At 43.5% G+C, this 17,748-nt stretch overlaps 1 protein-coding gene across 3 annotated transcripts; it reads right to left on the minus strand.

The window, feature by feature from the left end:
- Window positions 1–5: 5 nt before the first annotated feature.
- Window positions 6–15,943, minus strand: LOC135340312 (uncharacterized). Of its 3 annotated transcripts, none has more exons than XM_064536630.1 (23): window positions 15,802–15,943; window positions 15,006–15,049; window positions 14,583–14,630; window positions 14,258–14,308; window positions 13,987–14,013; window positions 13,868–13,921; window positions 13,251–13,307; window positions 12,861–12,952; window positions 6,683–12,808; window positions 6,521–6,607; window positions 5,796–6,446; window positions 5,299–5,373; window positions 4,833–5,117; window positions 4,649–4,723; window positions 4,207–4,485; window positions 4,016–4,090; window positions 3,574–3,852; window positions 3,377–3,463; window positions 2,569–2,760; window positions 2,444–2,519; window positions 1,082–1,293; window positions 417–476; window positions 6–306 (listed from the first exon to the last, which is right to left on the minus strand). In XM_064536630.1, the coding sequence occupies exons 1-23, from the start codon at window positions 15,861–15,863 to the stop codon at window positions 178–180; spliced, it is 9,123 nt and encodes a 3,040-aa protein (XP_064392700.1). In that variant the 5' UTR covers window positions 15,864–15,943; the 3' UTR covers window positions 6–177. The 3 variants fall into 3 exon arrangements, with proteins under 3 accessions (XP_064392700.1, XP_064392699.1, XP_064392701.1); XM_064536629.1 differs by having other exon boundaries at window positions 3,371–3,463; XM_064536631.1 differs by lacking the exon at window positions 6,521–6,607 and having other exon boundaries at window positions 3,371–3,463.
- Window positions 15,944–17,748: the final 1,805 nt, after the last annotated feature.

Here is a 17,748-nt window from a genome sequence, read left to right on the forward strand (position 1 = left end):
GTCAATTTAAAAATGGTACACACGAATATTATTGAACAGATATGAATTTAAACAGCTTTCTACTGCGTTACAATAAAAAAACTATATACAGGACCATAACACGAAATGATTTCCACTTTTACTTAATAATTACGTACACGAACAAATATAATTATAATTATGTCACCGATAAATCCGCTAGTGTGTTCTTAGTTTTAAGAGTGCTTCTCCCAGTAGAGCTGTCACTACATCTTGACCATTGCTTTCCACACTATGGAACCAGATCACAAACAGCTGGAGAGGACTGATCTCAACAGAACGAGATCTCTGGGTGGAAGAGAAAAGCATGACTTACTTTAAGTGTGTGGGAGGGTTAGGGTTACAATCTGTTACAAACGATTATTATCTTGCAGTTTGAAACAATTGCATGTACTTACTGGGTACTTTCGCTCCCAAAGGTCAAGGAACTCCTCACCGAGTCTGCCAAGCAATCGAAGCTGCACACAAAAAATACATACATTTAACACATGCAGTCAGTCATCAGTAAATCGGCTCACTAAGATGCAATTATAGCATTATAAAGTGAGCTCCACGTCAACTATTTGACTTGTGATTATCATCAAGAGTATAATATAAGAAGAGAAAGTATCGAACTACCGATATCTATACACAAAAACTATGCACAAAGTAACGTGACATCCTGTCAATTGCACGTGAGCAACTCGCAATTGACTTTTGCGCAAGCTTGCGTGCATACACTACGCAACGCACAGAATTTGTTAACAATGAGTAAAGAGTGCAAATGAAGAGGGTCAACTCGACTATTGTCTCTATTTAGATGATTTTTGTGAAGAGACCGTCTCCTATATTGTGCGGTGAGCAGCTCTGAATGTTGAATGCAAACAACTGGTAGAATCAGATGTAATTACCACACCCCTAAAAACGTCACGGTTAGGAGATTACTACAATACTTATCACGTGCGAGTCATGTTACTTTGTGCAAAGTTTTTGTGTAGAGGTAATCGGTAGTTTGACACTCTTATCTTCATCATGAGCATACACAAACTATACGTATATGTATTACTATAATGATAGAACTTACAGTTATTGCCGTTAACTGATTGTTGAGAGGAGCTAGATGAGAGTTTGGGATACTGATAACTCTCGGCTCATCGATGGTGATTGACTCCAGGGTTGTTAGTCCTAGCTGTTTCTGACGTAAGAACTGGAGGATGTTGACTATCAGTTGGCACAGTTCTTTGGCACCATCAACCAATGTCACAAAGTGACCCACCTCTTGACAAAGAGCAGCCCCTACAAATCAACCAATACAATTAATACACAACCCTGTGCCTTGTCTTTGCAATGTAAATGCATAAGGTGCTACGATAGGCAGGCACACGCGAACACTATACAGGACTAATTAAATTAATATTGTCAAATCAATAGAAACACTAGCCTCGGTGCCATGCAGGCCGTTTTTTCCGCTATGTCGAAAATAGGTGTTAGCACATCATGTGCTGCACAATTAACCAGAATCTGGGTAATCGTACTACTACGAACGTAAAAGATTTAGTAAATTATACCATAAACTAACAATTAGTCTGTTCACTATAATATCATGACTGCAGCTGTGGCTTCCATATGCCCTCTATTGTGTTGGTTGAGAAGGCTTCAGCCTTGCACACTAGTCCGAAACCAATCATGCAGAAGAGGCTCTCATCTATACCTCAGGCCACGATGGTTGTATGACCAGGTTGTCTTCACAAGCACCATAAAAAGCACAAAGACTTGCCATAGCCTGACGGAACCAAGCTCAGACATCCCGACCATACAACCATCGTAGAGGTAGATGAGAGCCTCTTCTGGCTTTAGACTATAGTGTGTACTAAGCCTTCTAGACCAACGCAATCAAAAGCATAAGCCACATGCAGCTAAGCTTCTTCACCATAAGATAGAAAAAAAGAAGAGATTCCCCAGCACGAATAAGCACATGTGCACCATCACCCATGCAGGCCATTATTTTTCTCCCTTTCATTCCTTAGAGATAGGAACGAAGCTATGGAAACACATATTATTTGGGTAGTACATGAATTAATATGTTGTCATAATAGAAGACATACATGTACAAAGTACTGGCTGCACCCACTCAGTCTCACTGTGTGCATACCACAAAAAAATACCTGACCAAAACCTATGCTAACTCTAACACATGTACTACTACATGTACATTTCAATGCACAGTGCTTGAACGTCTCCTAACGGCTATACCCCTGAATAAATGGCTAACCCCTACTGCACTGGCCATGTATACCCGGCCCAAATAAACAATTGATGTATGTAAAACAACCAGGCCCTCATAAATTAAATTAAAAGGCACTGCTGTAGCTGAAAGTTTGCTCCCCAAAAGTGTCCGTTCTAAATGTATAGGGGGGGGTTCCCACTCTCTATGCTCTCAACTCACCATTGCCTTGGCGAATACGAACATCAAAGAAGCACTGATGCAGTCTGTGATTTGTAGCTCCCAATAAACATCCACTCTATGGAAACAATAGATGTAATTTCACACATTGATAAACGAAGACTTACTTGACCAGTACTGGGGTTACTATCACACACCACAGCTCCAGTGCTTCGTGCTTCATTCTCAGCACCAGGACCAAACAATGCCCTGAACAGTTTCGAACCATCACAATCACTGGATGGCGGGCGAATATAGTGGAACATGTAAGTAGGGTTCGTATCAGGATCACTGGAGGATCTCGAGTGCACAACCATTTCCTATATATGAAAAAACAAATGTACATGTAAAAATCAGTGTACATCAGTATGTATACTGTAACAGTAAATCATTAACTGATTTGAAGGGTAGGTATAACACAAAGATGTAGCTAGGCAGTGGCGGATCCAGGAAAAATGAAAATCGCATACAGTGCGAACTTTTTTGGGGGTTACGCCCACTTCCGGTCATACATGACTAGGCCAGGGGAAGTCCTATAATAGACTTGCGTAGAGTTAGCTAGAGCTAGCTAGCTGCCACGAACAGTCAACTAGCTAGCCTAGGCTAACCTGAACACTCCTTTGGCAGTTGACACATCAAAACAACAGGTACAATCATTGAATCAAATTACAATAGCTACAAAAACTGATTAATAGCTAGCTGGTAGGTAGCTGTAGTAAAGCCGGCCACAATAGCTATAGACTGAAAGGGGGGGGGGATCCGTGGCACCCTGGAATCTCCCCCTGGATCCGCCACTGTGGTATACATACAGTACACTCACCGATGGCAGTGACTGGTCAACTATTTGAGTTGGAGCACCATGCAAACAATGGCCATTTATCACTTTTAAAAACTAATTATTAAACATAGGGAATGAATTATGCGACTCACATATACCTCTTCAAAATATCCAGGGTAACAGCTGACGAAAGGCTTGTAGACAGATGGCATACCTTTATCTTCTTCAACTTGTTTGAGTACAACCTGATGAACAATACATTATATGCTGTACTGATACATTTTCACATGAGATCTTTGAGCACCAAAGTCATTAACAACTATAGCTGTGTACATTACATTATGGCATACAATACCTTTTTCTGTACATCTTTCCCAGCCAAATTGAGTTTTTCAGGAGGCCGAACCAATTGTGATGCAGTAGCATGCCCCGTTGTTCCACATTTCTCTTGAGCTTCGACCAAAGTACATATTCGTTTAGTTTCAAGTGGCACGCGTTCAGGTGGACGTAGTTGGTGTGGTAAAATACGATTGCCCACAGAGATTAATATTGTTGCTCTTGCATTCAAAGAGTTTGATAAGTGCAAGCTGTGACCTTCATCTTCTTCATATTGTTTGTGTTCGGCTGATACGACCTGTATGAACGATACACGAATCATGTACTGATGATATACACATTAATTCTTGCCACATAAATCAATATGAGTTACGGAAATAAATAGATATCGCGTGAACAACTAATATTATGCATAATTTATACGATAGTGTTTACTTGCACATATATACAATATGACTTACCTCTCCGTAACAGCTGACGAAAGGCTTGTAGACAGAGGGCATACTTTCATCTTCTTCAACTTGTTTGAGTACAACCTGATGAACAATACGTATACCTTATATACTGTACTGATACATTTTCACATGAGATCTTTGAGCACCAAAGTCATTAATAACTATAGCTGTGTACATTACATTATGGCATACAATACCTTTTTCTGTACATCTTTCCCAGCCAAATTGAGTTTTTCAGGAGGCCGAACCAATTGTGATGCAGTGGCATGCCCCGTTGTTCCACATTTCTCTTGAGCTTCGACCAAAGTACATATTCGTTTAGTTTCAAGTGGCACGCGTTCGGGTGGACGTAGTTGGTGTGGTAAAATACGATTGCCCACAGAGATTAATATTGTTGCTCCTGCATTCAAAGAGTTTGATAAGTGCAAGCTGTGACCTTCATCTTCTTTATCTTGTTTGTGTTCGGCTGATACGACCTGTATGAACGATACACGAATCATGTACTGATGATATACACATTAATTCTTGCCACATAAATCAATATGAGTTACGGAAATAAATAGATATCGCGTGAACAACTAATATTATGCATAATTTATACGACAGTGTTTACTTGCACATATATACAATATGACTTACCTCTCCGTAACAGCTGACGAAAGGCTTGTAGACAGAGGGCATACTTTCATCTTCTTCAACTTGTTTGAGTACAACCTGATGAACAATACGTATACCTTATATACTGTACTGATACATTTTCACATGAGATCTTTGAGCACCAAAGTCATTAATAACTATAGCTGTGTACATTACATTATGGCACCTTTTTCTGTGCATCTTTCCCAGTCAAATTGAGTTTTTCAGGAGGCCGGACCAATTGTGATGCAGTAGCATGCCCCGTCGGCGTTGTTCCACATTTCTCTTGAGCTTCGACCAAAGTACATATTCGTTTAGTTTCAAGTGGCACGCGTTCAGGTGGACGTAGTTGGTGTGGTGAAATACGACTGCCCACAGAGATTAATATTGTTGCTCCTGCATTCAAAGAGTTTGATAAGTGCAAGCTGTGACCTTTATCTTCTTCATTTTGTTTGTGTTCGGCTGATACGACCTGTATGAACGATACACGAATCATGTACTGATACATAATTCTTGCCACATAAATTATGACTTTTGAGTTACGGGAATAACATTGAACGGTGCTTGGATAAATAGATACCGCGTGAACATGCAACTAATATTATGCATATACGATAGTGTTTACTTGCACATATACAATGTGACTTACATACCTCTCCGTAACAGCTGACGAAAGGCTTGTAGACAGAGAGCATACCTTCATCTTCTTTAACTCGTTCGAGTACAACCTGTGATGAATGATACATATACACTGCGTGCATGATCATCAGTAACTATATAATAGTTAGACACTGTTTAGGAAGGTTATACATGATTTAGAAGCCCAAAGGGCTGGTTGTAGTATCCCGAACACAGTGAGGGTTCTACTAGCCCTGAGGACTTCTAAATCATGTAGAAACTTCCTAAACAGTGTCTAAGCATTTTAGATCATAGCAACCATGAGTATTTAGCCAATCAGATTTGATTGAATGTTCTTATCTAATCTTTGCTACATGATTTTTTAAGTGAAGTATATGATTTTCTAAGTTGGATAGAACACTTCCTTTAGCCAATCAAATTGCAGTATTTATGGCAAACATTCTAAAGCTGTATAGCTATAGTTACTGATGTATAGCTATAGTTACTGTTTCCTTACAGTGAAACCAAGTACCTTTTTTTGCACATCTTTGGAGGCTTGTTCATTATCACTACACTCATCTTCGGTAGAACTCTCACTTGAAATATAATTGTTTTTATTTTCGTCATCATCTCTTCCTCCGCTACCACCACACCCACTGGCACTTGCACTGTTTCTATTTGATGAAGATGAGGTAGAGTGAGATCCTGTTTGGGAAGAGGACCCGCCGTCATGTTTACCAGTAGTAGAGTCTTTGTTTCCATTGTTCCCATTGTTCCCATTGCAGCTCAGTATTTGGGGGCTACCTTTTTTCCTGCTAAGAGTCTTGATGTGACATAGGGATCGTTCGTTTGTAGACTTCTCCGGGTCGACAATTAGTCTCACTCTGTCATCTTCCTCAGCTTGTTTCTCAGTTGATTGTTTCTTTCTTTTTTTTCGGCGCACAGCTAATTGTTCTCCATTATGACTAGAAGTATCAGAATCGTTATAGTCGAGAGCTACATCACTACCGGTATAACTTTTTTTTCTCTCCTTTTGTTGCCAACTCTGAGTTTTTGTTGTGGGGATGGGTGCGTGGTTACCTTTGGAAGATTGAGCGGCTTCTTCAACAATAGTGATGTTATTCACAGCCAGCTGCTGCTGACGTTTGTGCCTTGATTTTTGTTTATTGCGTTGCTTGGGTCGCTGTGGTTGAAAGAAAAACTTACAAAATGCCTAAATCATGCAGGGATGGTGAAGGGGTTAGCATGCAACATTACCTTTTTAAAACAAGGATAGACACATGGCTTGATGGCAGAGGGCATAACTTTATCTTCTTTAACTAGTTCGCAAGGGGCTGATACGACCTGTGTATCATTTGTGATGAATAATACACATGCAGGCTACTCACACAGTGAGATTCCTACTACGTATTAACTTACAGTGATGTCATGTGACTGTTTATCCACATCTTCGGAGGCTTCATCGCTATCACTAGACTCTTCTTCTTCTTCTTCTAGAGAAATATCTACATTTGATATGCGTTTGTTATTATTCTTATCGTCATTATCTCTTCCTCCGCTACCACCACACCCACTGGCCATTGTACTGTTTCTATTTGATGAAGATGAGGTAGAGTGAGATTCTGTTTGGGAAGAGGACCCACCGTCATGTTTACCAGTAGTAGAGTCTTTTTTCTCATTGTTCCCATTGCAGCTCAGTATTTGGGGGCTGCTGCTAGGAGTCTTGATGTGACATAGGGATTGTTCGTTTGTAGGCTTCTCCGGGTCGACATTTTCCTCACTTTGTTTCAGAAGTTTCCCAGTTAATTGTATTTTGTTATGCTTCACATGACAGCTTTTTTCTATACTTGCAGTTGCTTTGCTGCCACAAGAAGTATCTTGCAGATTTGCATACTTGACAGTGTGAATCCATTTAAGGGTAAATTTCTCACTTGCTGCATGGGTCCGTTTGAAAGTAAGTTCCACATTTATAACGTGGGCCCTTTTGGAGGTCAGTTCAGTGCATTTGGGGGTAAGTTCCAGACTCGCAGCGTGGGTCCATTCGAGGGTAAGTTCCAGACTTGCAGCGTGGGTCCATTTGGGGGTAAGTTCCAGGCTCGCAGCGTGGGTCCATTTAGGGGTAAGTTCCAGGCTCGCAGTGTGGGTCCACCTGGGGGTAAGTTCCAGGCTCGCAGCGTGGGTCCATTTAGGGGTAAATTCCTCACTCGCAACGTGGGTCCATTTGGGGGTAAGTTCCTCACTCGCAATGTGGGTCCATTTGGGGGTAAATTCCTCACTCGCAGCGTGGGTCCATTTGGGGGTAAGTTCCTCACTCGCAGTGTGGGTCCATTTAGAGGTAAGTTCTTCACTCGCAGCAGGGGTACATTTAGTGGTAAGTTCCTCATTCGCAGCTTGGATGCATTTGGGGGTAAGTTTCTCACTCGCAGCGTGGGTCCATTTGGGAGTAAGTTTCTCACTCGCAGCGTGGGTCCATTTGGGAGTAAGTTTCTCATTCGCAACCTGGTTCGATTTGGGGGTAAGTTCCTCATTCGCAACCTGGTTCGATTTGGGGGTAAGTTCCTCATTCGCAACCTGGTTTGATTTGGGGGTAATTTCCTCATTCGCAACCTGGTTCGATTTGGGGGTAAGTTCTTCACTCGCAGCGGGGGTGCCATTGAGGGTAAGTTCCACACTTGCAGCGTGGTTAGACTTGGGGGTAGGTTCCTCACTCGCAGCGTAGTTAGAGTCCACACTCGCACACTTGAAGGTCAGTTCCTCACTTGCAGCTTGAGTGCATTTGAGGGTAAGTTTCTCAATCGCAACGTGGGTCCATTTGGGGGTAAGTTCCTCACTCGCAGCGTGGGTCCATTTGGGGGTAAGTTTCTCACTTGCAACGTGGGTCCATTTGGGGGTAAGTTCCTCACTCGCAGTGTGGGTCCATTTGGAGGTAAGTTCCTCACTCACAGCGGGGGTACATTTGGTGGTCAGTTCCTCATTCGCAGTTTGGGTGCATTTGGGGGTAACTTCCTCACTCGCAACGTGGGTCCATTTGGGGGTAAGCTCCTCACTCGCAACGTGGGTCCATTTGGGGGTAAGTTCCTCTATTGCAGTGTGGGTCCATTTGGAGGTAAGTTCCTCACTCGCAGCGGGGGTACATTTGGTGGTCAGTTCCTCATTCGCAACTTGGGTGCATTTGGAGGTAAGTTTCTCATTCGCAGCGTGGGTCCATTTGGGAGTAAGTTTCTCATTCACAACCTGGTTTGATTTGGGGGTAAATTCCTCACTCGCAACGTGGGTCCATTTGGGAGTAAGTTCTTCACTCGCAGCGGTGGTACATTTGGGGGTAGGTTCCTCCCTCGCAGCGTAGTTAGAGTCCACACTCGCACACTTGAAGGTCAGTTCATCACTCGCAGCTTGGGTGCATTTGGGGGTAAGTTCCTCTCTCGCAACGTGGGTCCATTTGGGGGTAAGTTCCTCACTCACAACGTAGGTCCATTTGGGGGTAAGTTCCTCACTCGCAGTGTGGGTCCATTTAGAGGTAAGTTCCTCACTCGCAGCGGGGGTACATTTAGTGGTCAGTTCCTCATTCACAGCTTGGGTGCATTTGAGGCTAAGTTCCTCACTCGCAGCGTGGTTCCTCTTGGGGGTAGGTTCCTCACTCGCAGCGTAGTTAGAGTCCACACTCGCACACTTGGAGGTCAGTTCCTCACTCGCAGGTAGGGTGCATTTGGGGGTAAGGTGCTCACTCGCAACGTGGGTCCATTTCGGGGCAAGTTCCTCATTTGCAGCATGGGTCCATTTGGGGGTAAGTTCCTCACTCGCAGCGTGGGTCCATTTAGAGGTAAAGTCATCACTCGCAGCGGGGGTACATTTGGTGGTCAGCTCCTCATTTGCAGCATGGGTCCATTTAGAGGTAAAGTCATCACTCGCAGCGGGGGTACATTTGGTGGTAAGTTCCTCACTCGCAGCGTGGGTCCAATTAGAGGTAAATTCATCACTCGCAGCGGGGGTACATTTGGTGGTCAGTTCCTCATTTGCAGCTTGGGTGCATTTGGGGGTAAGTTTCTCACTCGCAACGTGGGTCCATTTGGGAGTAAGTTTCTCATTCGCAACCTGGTTCGATTTGGGGGTAAGTTCCTCACTCGCAATGTGGGTACATTTGGAAGTAAGTTCTTCACTTTCAGCGGGGGTGCATTTGGGGGTAAGTTTCTCACTCGCAGCGTAGTTAGAGTCCACATTCGCACACTTGAGGGTAAGTTTCTCACTCGCAACGTGGGTGCATTTGAGGGTAAGTTCCTCACTCGCAGCGTGGGTCCATTTGGGGGTAAGTTTCTCACTCGCAGTGTGGGTCCATTTAGAGATAAGTTCCTCACTCTCAGCGGGGGCACATTTGGTGATCAGTTCCTCATTCGCAGATTGGGTGCATTTGGGGGTAAGGTCGTCACTCGCAACGTGCGTGCAATTGAGGGTAAGTTCCACACTTGCAGCGTGGTTAGACTTGGGGGTAGGTTCCTCACTCGCAGCGTAGTTAGAGTCCACACTCGCACACTTGAGGGTAAGTTTCTCACTCGCAACGTGGGTGCATTTGAGGGTAAGTTCCTCACTCGCAGCGTGGGTCCATTTGGGGGTAAGTTTCTCACTCGCAGTGTGGGTCCATTTAGAGGTCAGTTCCTCACTTGCAGCTTGAGTGCATTTGGGGGTAAGGTCGTCACTCGCAACGTGGGTCCATTTGGGGGCAAGTTTCTCACTCGCAGCGTGGGTCCATTTGGAGGTAAGTTCCTCACTCGCAGTGTGGGTCCATTTAGAGGTAAGTTCCTCACTCGCAGCGAGGGTACATTTGGTGGTCAGTTCCTCATTCGCAGCTTGGATGCATTTGGGGGTAAGTTTCTCACTCGCAGCGTGGGTCCATTTGGGAGTAAGTTTCTCACTCGCAGCGTGGGTCCATTTGGGAGTAAGTTTCTCATTCGCAACCTGGTTCGATTTGGGGGTAAGTTCCTCATTCGCAACCTGGTTCGATTTGGGGGTAAGTTCCTCATTCGCAACCTGGTTTGATTTGGGGGTAAGTTCTTCACTCGCAGCGGGGGTGCCATTGAGGGTAAGTTCCACACTTGCAGCGTGGTTAGACTTGGGGGTAGGTTCCTCACTCTCAGCGTAGTTAGAGTCCACACTCGCACACTTGAAGGTCAGTTCCTCACTTGCAGCTTGAGTGCATTTGAGGGTAACTTTCTCAATCGCAACGTGGGTCCATTTGGGGGTAAGTTCCTCACTCACAACGTAGGTCCATTTGGGGGTAAGTTCCTCACTCGCAGTGTGGGTCCATTTAGAGGTAAGTTCCTCACTCGCAGCGGGGGTACATTTAGTGGTCAGTTCCTCATTCACAGCTTGGGTGCATTTGAGGGTAAGTTCCTCATTCGCAGCGTGGTTCCACTTGGGGGTAGGTTCCTCACTCACAGCGTAGTTAGAGTCCACACTCGCACACTTGGAGGTCAGTTCCTCACTCGCAGGTAGGGTGCATTTGGGGGTAAGGTGCTCACTCGCAACGTGGGTCCATTTCAGGGCAAGTTCCTCATTTGCAGCATGGGTCAATTTGGGGGTAAGTTCCTCACTCGCAGCGTGGGTCCATTTAGAGGTAAAGTCATCACTCGCAGCGGGGGTACATTTGGTGGTCAGCTCCTCATTTGCAGCATGGGTCCATTTAGAGGTAAAGTCATCACTCGCAGCGGGGGTACATTTGGTGGTAAGTTCCTCACTCGCAGCGTGGGTCCAATTAGAGGTAAATTCATCACTCGCAGCGGGGGTACATTTGGTGGTCAGTTCCTCATTTGCAGCTTGGGTGCATTTGGGGGTAAGTTTCTCACTCGCAACGTGGGTCCATTTGGGAGTAAGTTTCTCATTCGCAACCTGGTTCGATTTGGGGGTAAGTTCCTCACTCGCAATGTGGGTACATTTGGAAGTAAGTTCTTCACTTTCAGCGGGGGTGCATTTGGGGGTAAGTTTCTCACTCGCAGCGTAGTTAGAGTCCACATTCCCACACTTGAGGGTAAGTTTCTCACTCGCAACGTGGGTGCATTTGAGGGTAAGTTCCTCACTCGCAGCGTGGGTCCATTTGGGGGTAAGTTTCTCACTCGCAGTGTGGGTCCATTTAGAGGTAAGTTCCTCACTCTCAGCGGGGGCACATTTGGTGATCAGTTCCTCATTCGCAGCTTGGGTGCATTTGGGGGTAAGGTCGTCACTCGCAACGTGGGTGCAATTGAGGGTAAGTTCCACACTTGCAGCGTGGTTAGACTTGGGGGTAGGTTCCTCACTCGCAGCGTAGTTAGAGTCCACACTCGCACACTTGAGGGTAAGTTTCTCACTCGCAACGTGGGTGCATTTGAGGGTAAGTTCCTCACTCGCAGCGTGGGTCCATTTGGGGGTAAGTTTCTCACTCGCAGTGTGGGTCCATTTAGAGGTCAGTTCCTCACTTGCAGCTTGGGTGCATTTGGGGGTAAGGTCGTCACTCGCAACGTGGGTCCATTTGGGGGTAAGTTCCCCACTCGCAGCTTGGGTGCATTTAGGGGTAAGGTCGTCACTCGCAACGTGGGTCCATTTGGGGGCAAGTTTCTCACTCGCAGCGTGGGTCCATTTGGAGGTAAGTTCCCCACTCGCAGCGTGGGTCCATTTGGAGGTAAGTTCCCCACTCACAGCATGGGTCCATTTGGGGGCAAGTTCTTCACTCGCAGCGTGGGTCAATTTGGGGGAAAGTTCCCCACTCGCAGCGTGGGTCCATTTGGGAGCAAGTTCCCCACTCGCAGCGTGGGTCCATTTGGGGGCAAGTTCCCAACTTGCAGCGTGGGTCCATTTGGGGGCAAGTTCCCCACTCGCAGCGTGGGTCCATTTGGGGGCAAGTTCCCCACTCGCAGCGTGGGTCCATTTGGGGGCAAGTTCCCCACTCGCAGCGTGGGTCCATTTGGGGGCAAGTTCCCCACTCGCAGCGTGGGTCCATTTGGGGGCAAGTTCCCCACTCGCAGCGTGGGTCCATTTGGGGGCAAATTCCTCACTCGCAGCGTGGGTGCATTTGGGGGAAAGTTCCCCACTCGCAGCGTGGGTCCATTTGGGGGTAAGTTCCTCATTCGTAGCAGGAAATTTGCCGATAAGGCGGGTCCATTTGTGATTAAGTTCCTCGCTTGCAGTGTAGATCAATTTGGGAGTAAGTTCCTCATTTGTAGCAGGCAATTTGGTAATAAAGCGGGTCCATTTGTGGTTAAGCTCCTCCTCACCTACAGCAGCATGGGTTGATTTGGCAGTGGGTCTTCTAGTGACGCTGCTTAGCTCAGCATTTTTAACAAGTTTTTCACAATCTTCAGAGGTTGATTGATGTGTGGGGGCAGTGTTGGAGTTGTCATCAGTATATGTGGCCGTATGTTGCTTTAAGTTCATAACGTAGTTAAAAATAGGCTCCGCAGGGCCCACGTTTGTGTTCATATCTTCTTGCTGATTATCAAAGGGTTCTTTGATTTTCTTCGGCTTTAGTTTAGCGTTCCTCGGTAGTTTAGTTTTACTCATTCGTTTGGTGTTGATCATCTCCTACGGTAAAGGAAACATGTTAACATCAACCAATAGAAAGACATTAGCTTACCATGAGTTCATTAACGATATTGGTAATGGGATCAGTTTGTAAACTTTTGTTTAGCATGTCCATGATCTGGTTAGGTGCCCCCTGCAGCTTTTCTAGAAGAGATGGATTATAGATAGTGAGTGTAGACTCTTTTCTTGTATAATAATTCTGTACGCAACTCTGTACACAGGAGGCGTTTAGCCAGACACAGGAGGTATTCAGCCAGACCTACGTCACAAATACTCATGCACTGGTAGTGATAGTTATTTTCCTAATTTAAGACTTCACAGTTTATACAACAGCATGTGGTTTTGACGTAGGCTGGACAGAACTCCTACTATGATTGAACGGTTGTATAAGTGGAGTTGTGTACTCTTCCTAATGAATTCTTAGTGTTCATACTTAACTTACCAATGATGGATGATACTTCATGAAAAGGCAGTGGATGTTCAGAAAGAGTTGTTCGATCTACAATAATTATTTGTACCACATGTATACATACATAATATACGTACCATATGAATGTTTCTTACTTTATTGTCCCAACTAAGGGATCATTAATCATGAATTAGTTTGTATGAATGCAGGCCGAATGATAATGTTCATATTCAAGCTATAAAACCGGCTGTCTTTATTTCCTTTGTATACTACATGAAGGGTACAGAATATAGCCAAAGAGATCCGTGGTGGATACTATTATTTCTGCATCACTTTTCTACAGCTACAGAGGCCATGGATGCATGGAGATACAAAAGCTCTTAGACTATGACAAGGTCTATACATAACTTAGAGCCATAATTATTTAAAGTGATCGAGCACTGCAAACTCTATGAAAATGTTATAGTCCTGCCCCATAGTGATACCTCGTTCAATTTGATCCATGCTTAAATGGGACACTATCATCAGCTAAGAAGGTAGAAAAACTGAAGCAGAAGTTGTGTAGCTAGCTTTGCCAAAATTGTTGTACTTTTCTTGCGTGGGCGAAACACTATATCCTAATCTTAAGCGGACGTCAGTTTTATACTTACCATAGATGTCCTTGAACAATCCATAGACCAGTGTTAAGTAATCTGTTCGGAACTCTACAGTAATGATAATATATATAGTTATCTTACAATGCCAAATGTTGTATTTGTACTGTACATACCTTTATTACTGACATCGACCAAAATACCTGTGTAAGTAATACGTATTTAAGAATTATCGATAAGGAGTGAAACGTATGTATATACCCTCTGTTAGAGTTAGAAATAATTTTTCAAGACAGTCTCCTTGTATCCAGCCATTACAGTACACACGCATGCATGTACCAACAAAGTCTTACACCATGTTTTAACTTCAACACCAAGATATGTACATGCATGCGCAAGCTTACACAACATGCATCACTATATCTTTAATTTGCCAGCGAAACGTACCCTCAGTTTTAGTCTGAGTTCCCAAGTCATTTGTCAAGAAAGTCTCCTTGACTGCATGATAAATAAAATAAAATGTTAACACAATAGTATCAAAACACCCTCAACAGGGTACATATATACATCCCTATATCTCTGTGAATATTGCCATACGAAAATGATTTATGGAAAGATATGAATTTCAAGTGAACACCATGCAGTGGGAGAGGTATATACGAAACAAAAATATTGCCGTCAGCAAATATATACGATGTATACTACGTATGTAATAATGTAGCACAAATCTATGACGGTTAGCATGGATGTTATATGTATATATGCGACTTACTGTCAGCACAAGTGTTCTCACTCTCTTGGTGATGTGCCTCTTTCTCTCCTGAATAACAAATAATGAGTGTATATAGCTGCTTTTAGCTGTATAATGTATATAGTATAATGCATGAGTGCATGGTCATAAGGTTTCTGCTGCTTTTAGCAGGCTTTCGATTGAGGAAGTGTGGCTTGGGATCGAGCTGTAAACATTGTAGTAAAATCATTATGATAGGACAATTATTCATGAGTGGTCATTTCTGTTGCTCAACACATTCCACAAGGTAAGCCATTGTTACTCCTATACTATACGCCTGCATACACACCAATTACCCACTATCCTATATAACCATTAAATTAAAGATAACTTCTTATACTTTCAACGGCAATTAATGCATGGATTATAGTTAGTAAAGTAAGTAAAAATATTAATCAAGTTCACCTTCCGCGGTAGGATTGAATTCATTACTTTCTAGGAGCAGGAAACTGTGCAGGAAAAATAAACAATTAGTGGTCACTGATATGTGAGTGCATGGGCATGAGATGGGACAGTCCCTGGGAAATCCCTCAGAATACACGTAATGTCAAGGTATATATAGTATGAGGTGCGTTTGTCTCAAAACTTCATTCGAATTCACATTGATATAAAACTGCGGGAGACATGCCATTTCAGGACCCCCTCAGGGGCGTAACTAGAAGATTTACAGGAAGGAGGCAGATCAGGTGCTTGCACCCCCGCAAAATGGTTAACCGGAAACCGCACCCACTATAATTAACGAATACGGTAGAAGGGCATGTAAAACGCAGTATAAACTGCTATTTACCTGCTCTTCTTCTCTTTTCTTCATCAACAAAACAGTGCATGAGTAGAGCAGAACTCGTTTTCTGCTCATTCAATTCTATAATACCTATAGTTGGCTAACTATAGCCAGAAGTTAGCTAGTTTGGTGAGTCACATAACAGGAGGCAAGAGCTCATTGCTAGTTACACCACTGCCCCTAGATGAAAATGAAGTGAATTATGTTAATCCACGCAATGCATTAGATTTTACCGTAGTTCTTGGCATACACCTCTATAATTATAGCAATAACTAATTAAGGCCCCATGATCACAGGATACTGCTTGTCCGACTACAAGTACGTAGCACGCCTAAATTATGCCACGAGTACCTCGATTAATTAAGGAACTTAAGCTAGACCAAAGATAATTATTAAGCCTGATACATCATTGTGTCTCACTTGAACTTCCCAGCCAAAGACCTAGATCTAGGTCTATTTAGATTTTCGTTGTATTCCATCATATATCTATGATTCCATAGTCACAATGTAGATATACAGACTAGCTTTAAACTGCACTCGACCACAAATTCTTTATTCATAGAGTAAATAATAATTATTATTATAATATTAATTATATTCATGGCAGGTACTCCAAGTATACCTCGGTGCGCATGCGCAAGCGATTAGGCATGAACCGCGAACATTTATAACCGCGAATTTAATATTTCATGCATGCATGTAGCCTCGATTCCAGGCTGCTCTTCCTCGAAGAGAGGCTAGTGAAGGAGGCTAGCATGCATGCTGCAAAAAATCCGCTATTCCACGAAAATTAAATCCGCAAAAACCTTTCTAAAGGCACATCCGCGAAAATTTATACCCTCCCGCTATAGTATACGTCCAGAGGAGGTACGACACGCGTGCCTCGATTAGGCTAATTACCTCTGCAATAACGTTGAACGTGGGCGTAACCACGCCTTGATTATCCGCCCACGCTCAACGTTATTGCAGAGGTAATTAGTCTAATCGAGGCACGCGTGTCGTACCTTGTACCTCCTCTGGTATACGTCGTTGGGGCAAAATATTCGTGGTTTTCGTGGTTGAAGGTCTGACCGCAGGCCCGGATCTAGAGGGTGCGTTTAAGGGGATAGCTCAACTTGTATTGCTTGTGAACTATGAAGTATTATAGTATCTGTTGACATGAGTATAAACTTACAAGTCCAGGACAAACTAAGTATAGTAAATACACTTATAATTCCACACATACCATTCACATGTATTATGTATACATGTCATTGTAAGTATACTTTGTGCACGTTTACTATAATTATGTCAATTTCAAGTGGGCGTGGTCAAATATATTGCACCCGCGCTTTTGTTTTTTAACCCCCCTATGATATTGCACAAGTAACTTCCGCTATGTATGTGCAGGAAAGCTAACTACCTGCATGCTCCATACATTTAGTGGGTGTGATATGAGAGTAAAAACTAAGCTAATTGTAACCCACTGCCTTTCACCATATGGTTGTGTTTTGTTGACAGTAAGAAAATTCGTGCTCTTGAAACCGCTTTTAATTAACAATAATTATTTTGAGGAAAATTTGGAGATTGCCTCGTCAATGTCACACAAGAACTCTCCACTGTGTTGCTGGAGTTCAGAGTTTGTTTAATAAAATACCAGATCTCTTTTCTAACTTCGTTTCACGTGCTTTAGCATCGAAATCCACCCTCATTAGATCGGTTTTCTCGTGGGCGTCTAGCCATGCATTCACAGCAGTCGGGGCTAACAACGTTAACCTGATGAAACAGAATTGTATAAAAGTATATAGCAGCTAGTGACGACATGGTTTGTGCGGACTTTGTTCGGGATGTCAGGCTTGGCCCCATTTCATTTAACTCACGTGAAGATACATCAATGATAATTAACTCTATCTGCTGCGATTGACTTTAAGTTGGACTAACTATTCTTGCACTATATAGTACTACTATTTATCTTTACACTATACTTGTAATATAATATGTACACCTATCCTGCATGGTGTGTTCAATGATAATAATAATAATAAATTTTTGGCTGGATCCGCGCCCCTGTGACCACGAATGAAGCCAGAGGAGACCGGGTACGATATAGGTTGACCTTTTGCTAATGAGCACGGTTACTCCCGTATATAATTCCTGCAGGGGATCGGTACCCCCGGACCAAATAATTATTATGGCTTTCCTGAATTAATATTTAGCTTGAAATTACAGGTTGCTAAAGAGCCTATAATTGTAATACTCTATCGTTGATCAAGTATCGGACACGCTTCCAAAGCTCCGCCTTTATATAATATTGACATGGTCACAGCCAAGATGGACAAACTGAACTGTTAACACCATATAATTTCATTCCTTTATTTTTTATATCTC

Source organism: Halichondria panicea, chromosome 8 (assembly GCF_963675165.1).
Source record: "Halichondria panicea chromosome 8, odHalPani1.1, whole genome shotgun sequence".
NCBI classification, from domain to species: Eukaryota; Metazoa; Porifera; class Demospongiae; order Suberitida; family Halichondriidae; genus Halichondria; species Halichondria panicea.